At 66.9% G+C, this 13,215-nt stretch overlaps 2 protein-coding genes across 5 annotated transcripts; one reads left to right on the forward strand and one right to left on the reverse strand.

Moving 5' to 3' along the window:
* The first annotated feature begins 1,074 nt into the window (after window positions 1–1,074).
* On the forward strand, window positions 1,075–9,319 carry VAMP5 (vesicle associated membrane protein 5). Of its 4 annotated transcripts, none has more exons than XM_075444715.1 (3): window positions 1,075–3,398; window positions 5,051–5,223; window positions 7,542–9,319. In XM_075444715.1, the coding sequence occupies exons 1-3, from the start codon at window positions 3,215–3,217 to the stop codon at window positions 7,746–7,748; spliced, it is 564 nt and encodes a 187-aa protein (XP_075300830.1). In that variant the 5' UTR covers window positions 1,075–3,214; the 3' UTR covers window positions 7,749–9,319. The 4 variants fall into 4 exon arrangements, with proteins under 4 accessions (XP_075300830.1, XP_075300831.1, XP_075300832.1 ...); XM_075444716.1 differs by having other exon boundaries at window positions 3,269–3,398; window positions 5,092–5,223; XM_075444717.1 differs by lacking the exon at window positions 1,075–3,398 and adding an exon at window positions 3,683–3,750 and having other exon boundaries at window positions 5,092–5,223.
* Window positions 9,320–9,699: 380 nt separating this feature from the next.
* Window positions 9,700–11,753, reverse strand: C28H2orf68 (chromosome 28 C2orf68 homolog). The gene is given in 5 exon segments (XM_075444749.1): window positions 9,700–9,880; window positions 9,882–9,911; window positions 10,490–10,608; window positions 11,279–11,394; window positions 11,532–11,753. Coding segments are annotated over 5 exon segments (453 nt in total). The 5' UTR covers window positions 11,627–11,753; the 3' UTR covers window positions 9,700–9,787.
* Window positions 11,754–13,215: the final 1,462 nt, after the last annotated feature.

A 13,215-nucleotide genomic window follows, 5' to 3' on the forward strand; every position in this document is an offset into this window, starting at 1 on the left:
TGGGGGGCTTGGGGTGCCCATGGGGGGCACACGGGGTGCTGGGGGTCTTCATGGGGCACCTCTGGGGTGCTTGGAGGGGTGGGGGGGGTGCGTGGGGTGGACATGGGGCACCTATGGGGTGCTCAGGGTGCCTGGGGGGTGCTGGGGGGGTTTGGGGGGGTGCCTGAGGTGCTGGGGGGTGCCCGGGGGTGCCTGTAGGAAGCTTGGGGGGTGCTGGGGGGTACCTATGGGGTGCTGGGGAGTCCTTATGGGGTGCCCAGGGGTGTATGTGGGGTGCTGGGGGATGCCTATGGGGTGCTTGTGGGGTCCGTGGGGTGCTGGGGGGTGCCCAGGGGGGTCCATGGGGTGCCTGTGGGGCAGGGGGGATGCTGGGGGGTGCCTTTAGGGTGCCTAAGGGGTATGTGGGGTGCCCAGGGCACCGCTGGGGTGCTCAGGGGGGTCCGTGGGGTGCCTGTGGGGTCCATGGGGTGCTGGGGGGTGCCTGTGGGGTGCCCAGGGGGGTCCATGGGGTGCTGGGGGGTCCATGGGGTGCTGGAGGGTGCCTGTGGGACGCCCAGGGGGGTCCATGGGGTGCTGGGGGGTGCCTGTGGGGTGCCCAGGGGGTCTGTGGGGTGCCTGTGGGGTCCATGGGGTGCTGGGGGGTGCCTGTGGGGTGCCCAGGGGGTCCATGGGGTGCCTGTGGGGTCCGTGGGGTGCTGGGGGGTGCCTGTGGGGTGCCCAGGGGGTCCATGGGGTGCCTGTGGGGTCCGTGGGGTGCTGGAGGGTGCCTGTGGGGCACCCAGGGGGGTCCATGGGGTGCTGGGGGGTGCCTGTGGGGTGCCCAGGGGGTCTGTGGGGTGCCTGTGGGGTCCGTGGGGTGCTGGGGGGTGCCTGTGGGGTGCCCAGGGGGTCCATGGGGTGCCTGTGGGGTCCGTGGGGTGCTGGGGGGTGCCTGTGGGGCACCCAGGGGGGTCCATGGGGTGCTGGGGGGTCCGTGGGGTGCTGGGGGGTGCCTGTGGGGCACCCAGGGGGGTCCATGGGGTGCTGGGGGGTCCACGGGGTGCTGGGGGGTGCCAGGGGTCTGTGTGGGGCGCTTGGCTCTACGCCCAGGGTCGGTGTGGGGTGCCCGGGGGTGCCAGGGCGCAGGGGGGATGTCGGGGGGTCCCTTGGGGTGCTGGATGTCCCCCCCGCCCACCCCGGGGCACTGTGTGGGCGTCATGGTGGGTGTCACGGTGGGTGCCGCCGCGGGGCGAGACCCCCGAGGGCCAGGACCCGGGGGACATTGGGGGGGGGGGGTCCCCGGGGTGGCATCAGGACCCAGAGGTGGGTGCAAGGTCCCCAAAGCGGGGGTGGGGGTCCCTGGTTGGGTGCTGCGTCCCCCCAGGTGGCACAGGATGGGTGCTGTGTGCAGGGCACTTGGGTGGCAGAACGAGAGTCCCCAGGGTGGTAGGGGGGGTCCCCAAGGGTGGCGGGGGGGTCCCTGGGGTGGCAGGGGGTCCTCCCAAGGGTGACAGTGGGGGTCCCTGGGGTTGCAGCGGTGTCCCCAGCGTGGCAGGGGGTGTCCCCAGGGTGGCACTGGGAGGTCCCCAGGGTGTCAGGGAGTGTTGGGAGGGTCCCCAAGGGTGACGGGGGTGTCCCCATGGTGGCATTTGGGGGTCCCCGGGGTGTCAGGGAGTGTCCCCAGAGTGGCATAGTTGTCCCCAAGTGTGGCAGTGGGGGGTCCCTGGGGTGTCAGAACTGTCCCCAAGGGTGGCAGTGAGGGGTCCTTGGGGTGGCAGGGGCTGTCCCCAGGGTGGTAGAAGGGGTCCCCGGTGTGGCAGGCGGTGTCCCCAGGGTGGCATAGTTGTCCCCAGCGTGCCAGGGCTGTCCCCAAGGGTGGCAGGGGTGTCCCCAGAGAGGCACTGGGAGGTCCCCAGCATCTCAGAACTGTCCCCAGGGTGGCAGATGGGGGCCCCTGGGGTGTCAGGTCTGTCACCAGGGGGGCACAGTTGTCCCCAAGGGTGGCAGTGAGGGGTCCCTGGGGTGTCAGGGCTGTCCCCAGGGTGTCAGAGCTGTCTCAGGGTGACAGGGGGTGTCCCCAGGGTGGCATAGTTGTCCCCAGCGTGCCAGGGCTGTCCCCAAGAGTGGCAGGGGGTGTCCCTGGGTGGCAGTGGTGTCCCCAGAGAGGCACTGGGAGGTCCCCAGGGTGTCAGGGGGTGTCCCCAAGGGTGTCAGCAGCAGTGTCCCCAGGGTGGCAGTGGGTGTCGCTGGGTGGCAGTGGTGTCTCCAGAGTGGCTGGGGGGGGGTCCCAAGGGTGTCAGGGGGTGTCCCCAACGGTGTCAGGGCTGTCCCCAGGGTGGCAGCTGGGGGTCCATGAAGTGGCAGGGGGTGTCCCCAGGATGCCATAGTTGTCCCCAGTGTGCCAGGGCTGTCCCCAAGGGTGGCAGGGGGGTCCCCAGAGTGGCACTGGGAGGTCCCCAGGGTGTCAGGGCTGTCCCCAGGGTGGCAGTTGGGGGGTGCTGGGTGGCATTTGGGGGTCCACAAGGATGTCAGGGGGTGTCCCCAAGGGTGGCAGGGGATGTCCCCAGGCTGTCAGGGCTGTCCCCAGGGTGGCATTTGGGGGTCCCTGGGGTGACAGGGCTGTCCCCAGGGTGTCAGAACTGTCCCCTGGGTGGCATAGTTGTCCCCAAGGGTGGCAGTGGGGGGTCCCTAATGCTGTCAGAGCTGTCCCCAGGGTGGCAGGGGGGGCTCCCTGGGTGGCAGTGGAGGGTCCCCATGGTCGCAGGGGGTGTCCCCAGGGTGTCAGAACTGTCCCCAGGGTGGTAGAAGGGGTCCTTGGGGTGGCAGGGGCTGTCCCCAGGGTGGTAGAAGGGGTCCCTGGTGTGGCAGGCGGTGTCCCCAGGGTGGTATAGTTGTCCCTAGCATGCCAGGGCTGTCCCCAAGGGTGGCAGGGGGGTCCCCAAGGGTGGCAAGGGCCCCCCCAAGGCTGGCAGGGGGTATCCCCAGGGTGTCGGGAGGGTCCCCAAGGCTGTCAGAGCTGTCCCCAGAGTGGCTGGAGGAGGTCCCCAGTGTGCCAGGGCTGTCCCCAGGGTGGAGTATGGGGGTCCCTGGGGTGGCAGGGGGTGTCCCCAGAGTGGCATAGTTGTCCCCAAGGGTGGCAGTGGGGAGTCCCTGGGGTGTCAGAGCTGTCCCTGGGGTGGCAGGGGGGTCCCTGGTGGCAGCTGGGAGCCCCTGGGCAGCAGCAGGGGATCCCTGGATGGCAGTGGGGGGGTCCCCGGGTGGCAGGGGGTGTCCCCGCGTCCCCCCCCCCCCGAGCGCTGTTCCAGCCGACGTCGCGGGCGCCATCCCCCCTCCCCCTCCTCATCCTCCCGGCCACCGGCGCCAGCCCCACCTGGAGCCCCCCGGCCATGGGGACCCCCCCGGGCCCGGGCACCGCAGGGGTGAGGAGCTGGGGGGGTGACACGGGGGGGGACGCGGTGCCAGGCAGGCGCTGGCACCAGGGGACAAAGGGCACGTTGTGGTGACACTGGCAGGGCGGGGGGGGGGACACGGGGACGTGGGGGTCCCCAGGAGCCCCAGCTATGGGGGGGGGGCAGTGGGGACCCTGTGTCGGGGGGGGGGGGGGGGGGGGGACACACCGGGGGGTTGGGGGGGGGGGCGGTCCCAGTCCCTCCCGTCGGGGGCGGCCGCGGGGGCGGGGCGGGAGGGGCCGGGACCGGGACGGGAGGGGACCGGGACAGGGAGGTGACCCCGGGGACGCTGCTGTGGTGGCACCGACCCCGCGGGACCATGGTGAGTGGGGGGGGGGGCTCCGCGCGCCGCTTTCACTTTCACTTTCCTTCGCCGGGGGGGGGGGAGGCACGGGACCCCCCCGGGGCTTGGGGACACCGGGAGGGGGGGGGCCCGCGTGGGGCTTGCCGTGTCCCCGTGTGTCGCTGTCGTGTCCCCCCGTGTGCCGTGTCCCCCCCGTGTCCCCACGGTCCCCTTCTGGGTGCCCCCATGCCCTGTCTCCGTGTCCCCCATGGTCCCCATGTCCCCAAGGTCCCTGTGCACTCTGTCCCCATGGTCCCCATGTCTCCAGGTCCCCAAGCTCTCCTGTCCCCCATGTCCCCGTGCCCTGTCCCCAGTGTCCCCCATAGTCCCCATGTCCTCAAGGTCCCCCAGCTCTCCTGTCCCCATGTCCCCAAGGTCCCTGTGCACCCTGTCCCCATGTCCCCCACGGTCCCCATGTCTCCAGGTCCCCAAGCTCGCCTGTCCCCATGTGCCCCCTCCTCCTGGCGCCCCTGTCCCTTGGTGCCACCTCCCTGGGGTGCCCCTGGTCCCCACGTCTCTGTGTGTCACCTCTTCACGGTGCTTCTGTCCTCGTGGGCTCCTTGTCCTCGTTGTCCCCATGGTCCCCCATGTCCCCATGGTCCCCTGTATCCCCATTGTGCCCCCCATGTCCCCAGAGTCCCCACAGTCCCCCCATTGTCCCCACAGTGCCCTCTGTCCCCACAGTCCCCCCATGTCCTTACTGTCCCCCCTGTGTCCCCAGAGTCCCCTTATGTCCCCATTGTCCCTCCGTCCCCACAGTCCCCCCCGTGTCCCCGTTGACCCCACTGTCCCCCCCATGTCCCCCCGTGTCCCCGTTGTCCCCCTGTGTCCCCGTTGTCCCCCCAATGTCCCCGCAGTCCCCCCATGTCCCCACAGTCCCCCTAACCCCATGCCTCTCCATGTCCCCATTGTCCCCTCCGTGTCCCCACTGTCCCCCCGTGTTCTTGTTGTCCCCCCTGTCCCCACAGTCCCCTCCATGTCCCCATTGACCCCCTTGTTCCCCCATGTCCCCGTTGATCCCCCAGCCCCCATGTCCCCGCTGTCCCTCCAGTCCCCCTGTCCCCACAGTTGCCCCGTCCCCCTCCATGTCCCCATTGATCCCCCGTCCCCATGCCCCCCCATGTCCCTGCTGTCCCCCCAGTCCCCCTGTCCCCATGTTCCCCCAGCACCCCCATCCCCATGCCCCCCCATGTCCCCGCTGTCCCTCCAGTCCCCCTGTCCCCATGTCCCCACAGTCCCCCTGTCCCCGTGCCCCCCCATGTCCCCGTTGATCCCCCAGCCCCCCCGTCCCGGGTGTCCCCACGCTGTCCCCCGTGCCAGGCGGGGCTGGAGCGGTGCCAGCGCCAGGCCGAGGAGGTGACGGAGCTGATGAAGCTGAACTTCGCGCGGGCGCTGGAGCGGGACGGGCGCCTCGGCGACCTCGACAGCCGCGCCCAGGAGCTGCGCGCCATGGTGAGCGCCCGGCGGGGACACGGCGGGGACACGCGGCCCCAGGGGACACGCTACGGGGACACAGAGCCCGGGGGGACACACACACACACGCTATGGGGACATATAGCTCTGGGGGACACGCTATGGGGACATAGAGCCCGGGGGGGGGGGACACGGACACACGCTATGGGGACATATAGCCCTGGGGGGGACATTATAGGGACACGCGGCCCCATGGGGACACGCTACGGGAACATAGAGCCTGGGGGGACACTGTAGGGACATAGAGCCCGCGGGGGGGACATGCAATAGGGACATGTAGCCCTGGGGGGACACGCTACGGGGACATAGAGCCCGGGGGGGGACACACACACACGCTATGGGGACCTATAGCTCTGGGGGACACGCTATAGGGACATAGAGTCCTGGGGGGGGGATATTATGGGGACATAGAGCCCTGGGGGGGACATTATAGGGACACACGGCCCCATGGGGACACGCTACGGGAACATAGAGCCTGGGGGGACATGCTATGGGGACGTGCAGCCTGGGGGGGGACACGCTATAGGGACATATAGCCGTGGGGGGGGACACACACTATAGGGACCTATAGCTGGGGGGGGACACACTATAGGGACCTATAGCCTTGGGGGGACACACTATAGGGACCTGTAGCCGGGGGGGGGACACACTATAGGGACCTATAGCCGGGGGGGACACACTATAGGGACCTATAGCTGGGGGGGGACACTATAGGGACCTATAGCCGTGAGGGGACACACTATAGGGACCTATAGCCCTGGGAGACACACTATAGGGACCTATAGCTGGGGGGGACACACTATAGGGACCTATAGCTGGGGGGGGACACACACTATAGGGACCTATAGCCGTGGGGGGGGACACACTATAGGGACCTATAGCTGGGGGGGGGACACACTATAGGGACCTGTAGCTGGGGGGGACACTATAGGGACCTATAGCCGTGGGGGGACACACTATAGGGACCTATAGCCCTGGGGGGACACACACTATAGGGACCTGTAGCCGGGGGGGACACACACTATAGGGACCTATAGCCAGGGGGGGGACACACTATAGGGACCTATAGCCGGGGGGGGACACTATAGGGACCTATAGCGGGGGGAGGGACACACACTATAGGGACCTATAGCCGGGGGAGGGACACACACTATAGGGACCTATAGCTGGGGGGGCACACACTATAGGGACCTATAGCCAGGGGGGGACACACTATAGGGACCTATAGCCGGGGGGGACACTATAGGGACCTATAGATCTTGGGAGGATACACTATAGGGACCTATAGCCCTGGGGGGGGACACACTATAGGGACCTATAGCTGGGAGGGGACACATACTATAGGGACCTATAGCCGGGGGGGACACACTATAGGGACCTATAGCCCGGGGGGACACACACACACTATAGGGACCTATAGCCTTGGGGGGGACACACTATAGGGACCTATAGCCCTGGGGGGACACACACTATAGGGACCTATAGCCGTGAGGGCACACACTATAGGGACCTGTAGCCGGGGGGGGGGACACACTATAGGGACCTGTAGCCGTGGGGGGGGGACACTATAGGGACCTATAGCCGTGGGGGGACACACACTATAGGGACCTATAGCTGGGGGGGACACACACACTATAGGGACCTATAGCCCTGGGGGTACACTATAGGGACCTGTAGCCCTGGGGGACACACACACTATAGGGACCTATAGCCTTGGGGGGACACACTATAGGGACCTGTAGCCGGGGGGGGGGACACACTATAGGGACCTATAGCTGGGAGGGGACACACTATAGGGACCTATAGCTAGGGAGGGACACTATAGGGACCTATAGCCGGGGGGGACACACTATAGGGACCTATAGCCAGGGAGGGACACACTATAGGGACCTATAGCCGGGGGGGGACACACTATAGGGACCTATAGCTGGGGGGGGACACAGTATAGGGACCTATAGCCGGGGGGGGGACACTATAGGGACCTATAGATCTTGGGAGGGACACACTATAGGGACCTATAGCCGGGGGGGGACACACTATAGGGACCTATAGCTGGGGGGGGACACAGTATAGGGACCTATAGCCGGGGGGGGGACACACTATAGGGACCTATAGCTGGGGGGGGACACACTATAGGGACCTATAGATCTTGGGAGGATACACTATAGGGACCTATAGCTCTGGGGGGGGACACTATAGGGACATATAGCCCCGGGGGAGGGAACACGGTGCCCCCCCCCCGATGCTATAGGGCCCGGGGGGTACCCTATAGATCCCCCCCGGCGCTGTCCCCCCAGAGCCAGAGCTTCACCCGCAGCACCCGGGTGGTGGCGCGGCAGCAGCACAGGGGACACCGGCGCTGGCGGCTGGCGCTGGCGGCCATCGGCCTCGCCGCCCTCCTCCTCCTCCTCCTCCTCCTGGGCCTGGCGCTGGGGCTGCCGCCGCGCTCCCCCCCCGGCACCACCGTCCCCGTCCCCCTTGGCACCTCCCGCGGCGGGGAGTGAGCGCCCGGGGTCACGGGAGCCTGCCGGGACGTGGGGAGACCCTACGATAACAAACCGGCGGGGTCCGTTTTGGAGAGACCCTACAATAACAAACCAGGAACCAGGACTTGCTCCGGGGAGACCCTACGATAACAAACAAGGACTTGTTTTGGGGAGACCCTACAATAACAAACAAGGAACCAAGACTTGTTTTGGGGAGACCCTACAATAACAAACAAGGAGACACCCTACGATAACCAGCTGGCGGGGTCCATCTTGGGAGACCCTACAATAACAAACCAAGAACCAGGACTTGCTCCGGGAAGACCCTACGATAACAAACAAGGACTTGTTTTGGGGAGACCCTACAATAACAAACCGGCGGGGTCTGTTTTGGGGAGACCCTATGATAACAAACCAGGAACCAGGACTTGCTCCGGGGAGACCCTACGATAACAAACTGGTGGGAGCCATCTTGGGGAGACCCTACGATAACAAACCGGCAGGGTCTGTTTTGGAGAGACCGTACGATAACAAACCAGGAACCAAGACTTGTTTTGGTGAGACCCTACAATAACAAACAAGGACTTGTTTTGGGGAGACCCTACAATAACAAACAAGGGCTTGTTTTGGAGACACCCTATGATAACCAGCTGGCGGGGTCCATCTTGGGGAGACCCTACAATAACAAACCAAGAACCAGGACTTGCTCTGGGGAGACCCTACCATAACAAACAAGGACTTGTTTTGGGGAGACCCTACAATAACAAACCAGGAACCAGGACTTGTTTAGAGGAGACCCTACCATAACAAACCAAGAACCAGGACTTGCTCTGGGGAGACCCTACAAAAACCAACCAAGAACCGGGACTTGCTTCGGGGAGACCCTACAATAACAAACTGGCAGGATCTGTTTCTGGGGAGACCCTACGATAACAAACCATTGGGATCCATCTTGGGGAGACCCTACGATAACAAACCAGGAACCAGGACTTGCTTGGGGGCGACCCTACCATAACAAACCAGTGGGATCCATCTTGGGGAGACCCTACGATAACAAGCCAGGAACGAAGACTTGTTTTGGGGAGACCCTACGATAACAAACCGGTGGGATCTGTTTTGGAGAGACCCTACAATAACAAACCGGCAGGATCTGTTTTGGGGAGACCCTACAATAACAAACCAAGAACCAGGACTTGCTCTGAGGAGACCCTATGATAACAAACTGGTGGGATCCATCTTGGGGAGACCCTACGATAACAAACCGGCAGGATGTGTTTTGGGGAGACCCTATGATAACAAACCAAGAACCAGGACTTGCTCTGGGGAGACCCTACAATAAATAAGGACCAGGACTTGTTTTGAGGAGACCCTACAATAACAAACCAGCGGGATCTTCTTTGGGGAGACCCTACGATAACAAATGGGTGGGATCTGCTCCACGGAGACCCTATGATAAAGAAGAACCAGCACTTGTTTTGGGGAGACCCTACGATAAATAAGCACCAGGAGTTGCCTTGGGGAGACCCTACAATAACAAACCATCAGGGGCTGTTTTCGGGAGACCCTACAATAAATAAGGACCAGGACTACTTGTTGGGGAGACCCTATGATAACAAACCCTGGGGGTCTGTTTTGGGGAGACCCTACGATAACAAACCACCGCGCCTCACTCCCTGGAGACCCTACAATAACAAACCCCCGGGACGCAATTCGGGGAGACCCTACAATAACAAAGGGACCCGCTCCGGGACGACCCCACCACAATAAACCAGTGCGACCCCCTCCGAGGAGACCCTACAACAACAACCCAGCGAGACCCCCCCCCCCTGGGGACACCGGGGTGGGCTGGGGGGACAGGAGGGTGCTGTGGCCCCACCCTGGGGTCCCCAAGAGCCCCCCCCGAGCCTCAGTTTCCCCAAGCACAGACACGGGAGCCTCGCAGCACCTTTATTGTCACCGGGGGGGGGGACACACCCATCCCCAGGGTGGCACCCGTCCCCGGGGGGGGTGGCGGTGTCCCCAGGGGGGTGGGTGTCCCCAAGGGGGGGTCGTCGGCGTCACCCTGTCCCCCGGCGCTTGCTGAGCTCGTCCTGCACCCGCTGGCAGAGGGCCCGGCGCAGGGCGGGCTCCAGCGGGCTCCGGGCGCAGACCCCGCCGCGTCACCTCCTCCGCGCTGTCACCCTGCGGCACCCCCCGGGTCACCCCAGGGGAGACAGCACCCACCCTGCCCCATGGCACACCCCCATCCCCCCTCCCCAGCACCCATGGGTGCCCTGACAGCCCCCAGTGCCCCTCCCCTTGCCCCCCCTGCACCATGGGTGCCCTGATACCCCCCCCCATTGCCCCCTCCCCCCACACCCATGGGTGTCTGGACTCCCCAGCCCAGTGTCCCCCATGCCCCCCCTCACCGGCCCCCCGCACCCATGGGTACCCCTCCCCTTGCCCCCCCATAACTCCTGGGTGCCCCAACACCCCCCCAGCATCCCCCCAGTTCCCCCCCCCCTGCACCTATGGGTGCCCCAACACCCCCCAGCACCCCCCCTCTTCCCCTCCCCTGCACCCATGGGTGCCCTGACCACCCCCCCCCAGCATCCCCCCTCTTTGCCCTCCCTCCACACCCATGGGTACCTGACACCCCCTCCCCTTGACCCCCGCACTCGTGGGTACCCCAACACCCCCCCACGCACCCATGGGTGCCACGACACCCCCCAGCATCCCCTCCCCCTTGCCCCCCCGCACCCATGGGTGCCCCCCCCCACCTGGTGCACGATGACGGCGGTGACGCGCCCGTCGTCCCCCTCGTACTCCAGGCAGAAGAGCCGGGGGCCCCGGGTGTCGGCGGGGGGGGGGCTCGGGCTGGCGTCTCCCCCAGGACCCCCTGCGGCGCCCGCACCCTCAGGGGCAGCCGTTGCCCCCCCACCCTTGGGTGCTGCCCCTCCCCTGCCCACCTTGGGGTGCCTCCCTTACCCCCCACCCTTGGATGCCCCCAGCCTCATCATCCTCGTGGGTGCCCCCCCCCATGTCCCAGCTCACCCTGGGGTCCCCTGTGTCCCCCCACCCATGGGTGCCCCCCCAACCCCACCCAGGGGTGCCCTCATCCTCATCATCCTCTTGGGTGCCTCCCCCCATGTCCCAGCCCACCCATGGGTGCCCCCCCCACCACAGCGTCCCCCCCAAAGTGACCCCCCACCCTGGGGTCCCTCCCCTTCCCCCCCCACCCATGGTGCCCCCCCCCCCCGGGATGCCCTCATCATCCCGTGGGTGCCCCCCCCACATCCCAGCCCACCTTGGGGTCCCCCCCACCCTTGGGTGCCCTCCTAGCCCCCCCATCCTGGGGTCCCCCCCAAATGCCCCCCCACGCTGGGGTCCCTCCCCTTCCCCCTACCTATGGGTGCCCCCCCCACCCAGGGTGCCCCCATCGCTCCCATGGGTGCCCCCCCATGTATCTCCCCACCCCATTGTCCCCCCCCCCAAATCCCGCCCACGGGCTTCCCCCATCACTCCCGGGGTTCCCCCCCCCTCCTTGGGTGCCCCCCTCCCCCGCTCACCGGGCCGCCGGGGCCGGTAGACCTGCTGGTCGGGGCGGCGGGGCCGGGGGGTGGCTGGGGGGAGCCGCCCCCGTGCCCGCCCCCTCGCCTGCCGCACCGCCCGCTCGTAGGCGTCCCTGCGCACCGGGGGGACCGGGGGTTACCGGGGGGGGCACAGCGGGGGCCGGGCCCGCGCCCGGGCGGTCCCCAGGGTGTCCCCCCCCCGCGGGGGGTGGGTTGATCCGGGCCGGTTCGGGGGTCCCGGTGCCGGTACCTGGCGATCTGGTTGCGGCGGATGTGCCGCACGAAGCCGTGGCTCATATCGAGCCGCCCACCCGGCCGGCAACGCCAACCCGCGGCCGCCTCCATCAGCCGCCGCTACCGGGCCCGGCCTGCGTGTGAGCGGGAAGGGGGTGGGGGGATCACCCCGCCGGTAACGGGACGCGGCCCCTTTAAAAGCCCCGCCGGCCGCCGCGGGCCCGGCGCGCATGCGCCAGCGGGGGCGCCGCACTGCGCAGGCGCGAGGAGGCGGTGGCGGTAGCGCCGGTGGGCGGCGGCGCATGCGCGAAGCAGCCATGGGGCGCTTCTGCGCATGCGCGCTCCGCCGCCCCGCCCTCTCCCCGCCCCGCGCCTGCGCGCTGCCGCCGCCGCGCATGCGCAGTGGGCGCCATGTCGAGCCGCGGGAAGCGGGAGCGGGAGGCCCGGGCGGGCCCCCGGGGCGCGGGCGGCTCCTCCGCCTCCTCCTCCTCCTCCTCCTCCTCATCGCGGGGCTCGGGCCGCAGCCGCCGGGAGGCCGAGGCCGAGCGGTCCCGGGGGCGGCGGGAGGCGGAGCGGGAGCGCGGGCGGCGGGAGGCGGCGGAGCCGGGCCTGGGCCCCCCCCCCGCCCGCGGACCCCGCCCGCCTCAGGAGGGAACCGGGCGCCGGTAGCGGCTCCTGGGGGGGCTCCGCCGCCCCCTGCGGGCCCGTGCGGGGCAAGCGGGAGCGGGAGCCCGAGGGAGATTCCGACCCTGAACCCGAGCCCGCCGGTGGGGAGCGGGGCTCCGGGGCGGGGGGGCACCGGGGCTGGGCCGGGGGTCCGGAGCTCAGGGGCGGCCGGGGGGAAAAGGGGGGCTCAGCCCGGGGGTGCTTAACGGGGGGGGGGGGGGGGGCGGCACCGTGGTGTTACCGAGCCCCTCGCACCCCCCTGCGTGACTGGCAGCGCCCCCCCCTCCCCGCTAATGCCCCCCCCTTTGTTAATGACCCCCCCTTCCTTAACAGACACCTTCATTAACGACCCCGGTTTCCCTCACGGACCCTTCTTCCTTAACGGGCCCTCTCTTTGCTAATGACACCGCCTTTCCTTAACGGGTCCCTGCTTTGTTAGCGATCCCCCCCATTCCTTAACGGCCCCCCCCCCCTTTGGTAGTGAACCCCCTTTCTTTGATGGACCCCTCCTTCGTTAGCAACCTCTCTTTTCTTTACGGACCCCCCCCTTTGCTAGTGACCCCCCCTTTTCTTAACACACCCCTCTTTCATTAGCGACCCCCCCCCCAGTTCCTTAATGGACCCCCCCCTTCATTAACGACCCCCCCCTTTGCTAATGACTCTCCTTTTCCTTAACGGGCCCCTTGTTCATTAGTGCCCCCCCTCTTTTTTAACAGACCCCTCCTTCGATAACGACCCCCCCTTTCTTTAAAGGACCCCTTCTTCATTAACAGACTCTTGTTCATTAACAGACCCCCCTTTCCTTAAGTGACCCCTCCTTCGATAGCACACCCCCCCCTTCCTTGACGGGCCCCTCCTTCATTAGTGACCCCCCCCTTAATGGACCCTTCTTTTCCTTAATGCACCCTTCCTTCATTAGCAACCCCCCTCTTCATTAATGAATCCCTCCTTTACTAATGACCCCCCCTCCTTCGCTAATGAACCCCCTCCTTTGCTGACACCCCCCCCCTTCCTTAACAAACCCCTCCTTCATA

This window comes from Opisthocomus hoazin, chromosome 28 (genome assembly GCF_030867145.1).
Source record: "Opisthocomus hoazin isolate bOpiHoa1 chromosome 28, bOpiHoa1.hap1, whole genome shotgun sequence".
NCBI lineage: Eukaryota > Metazoa > Chordata > Aves > Opisthocomiformes > Opisthocomidae > Opisthocomus > Opisthocomus hoazin.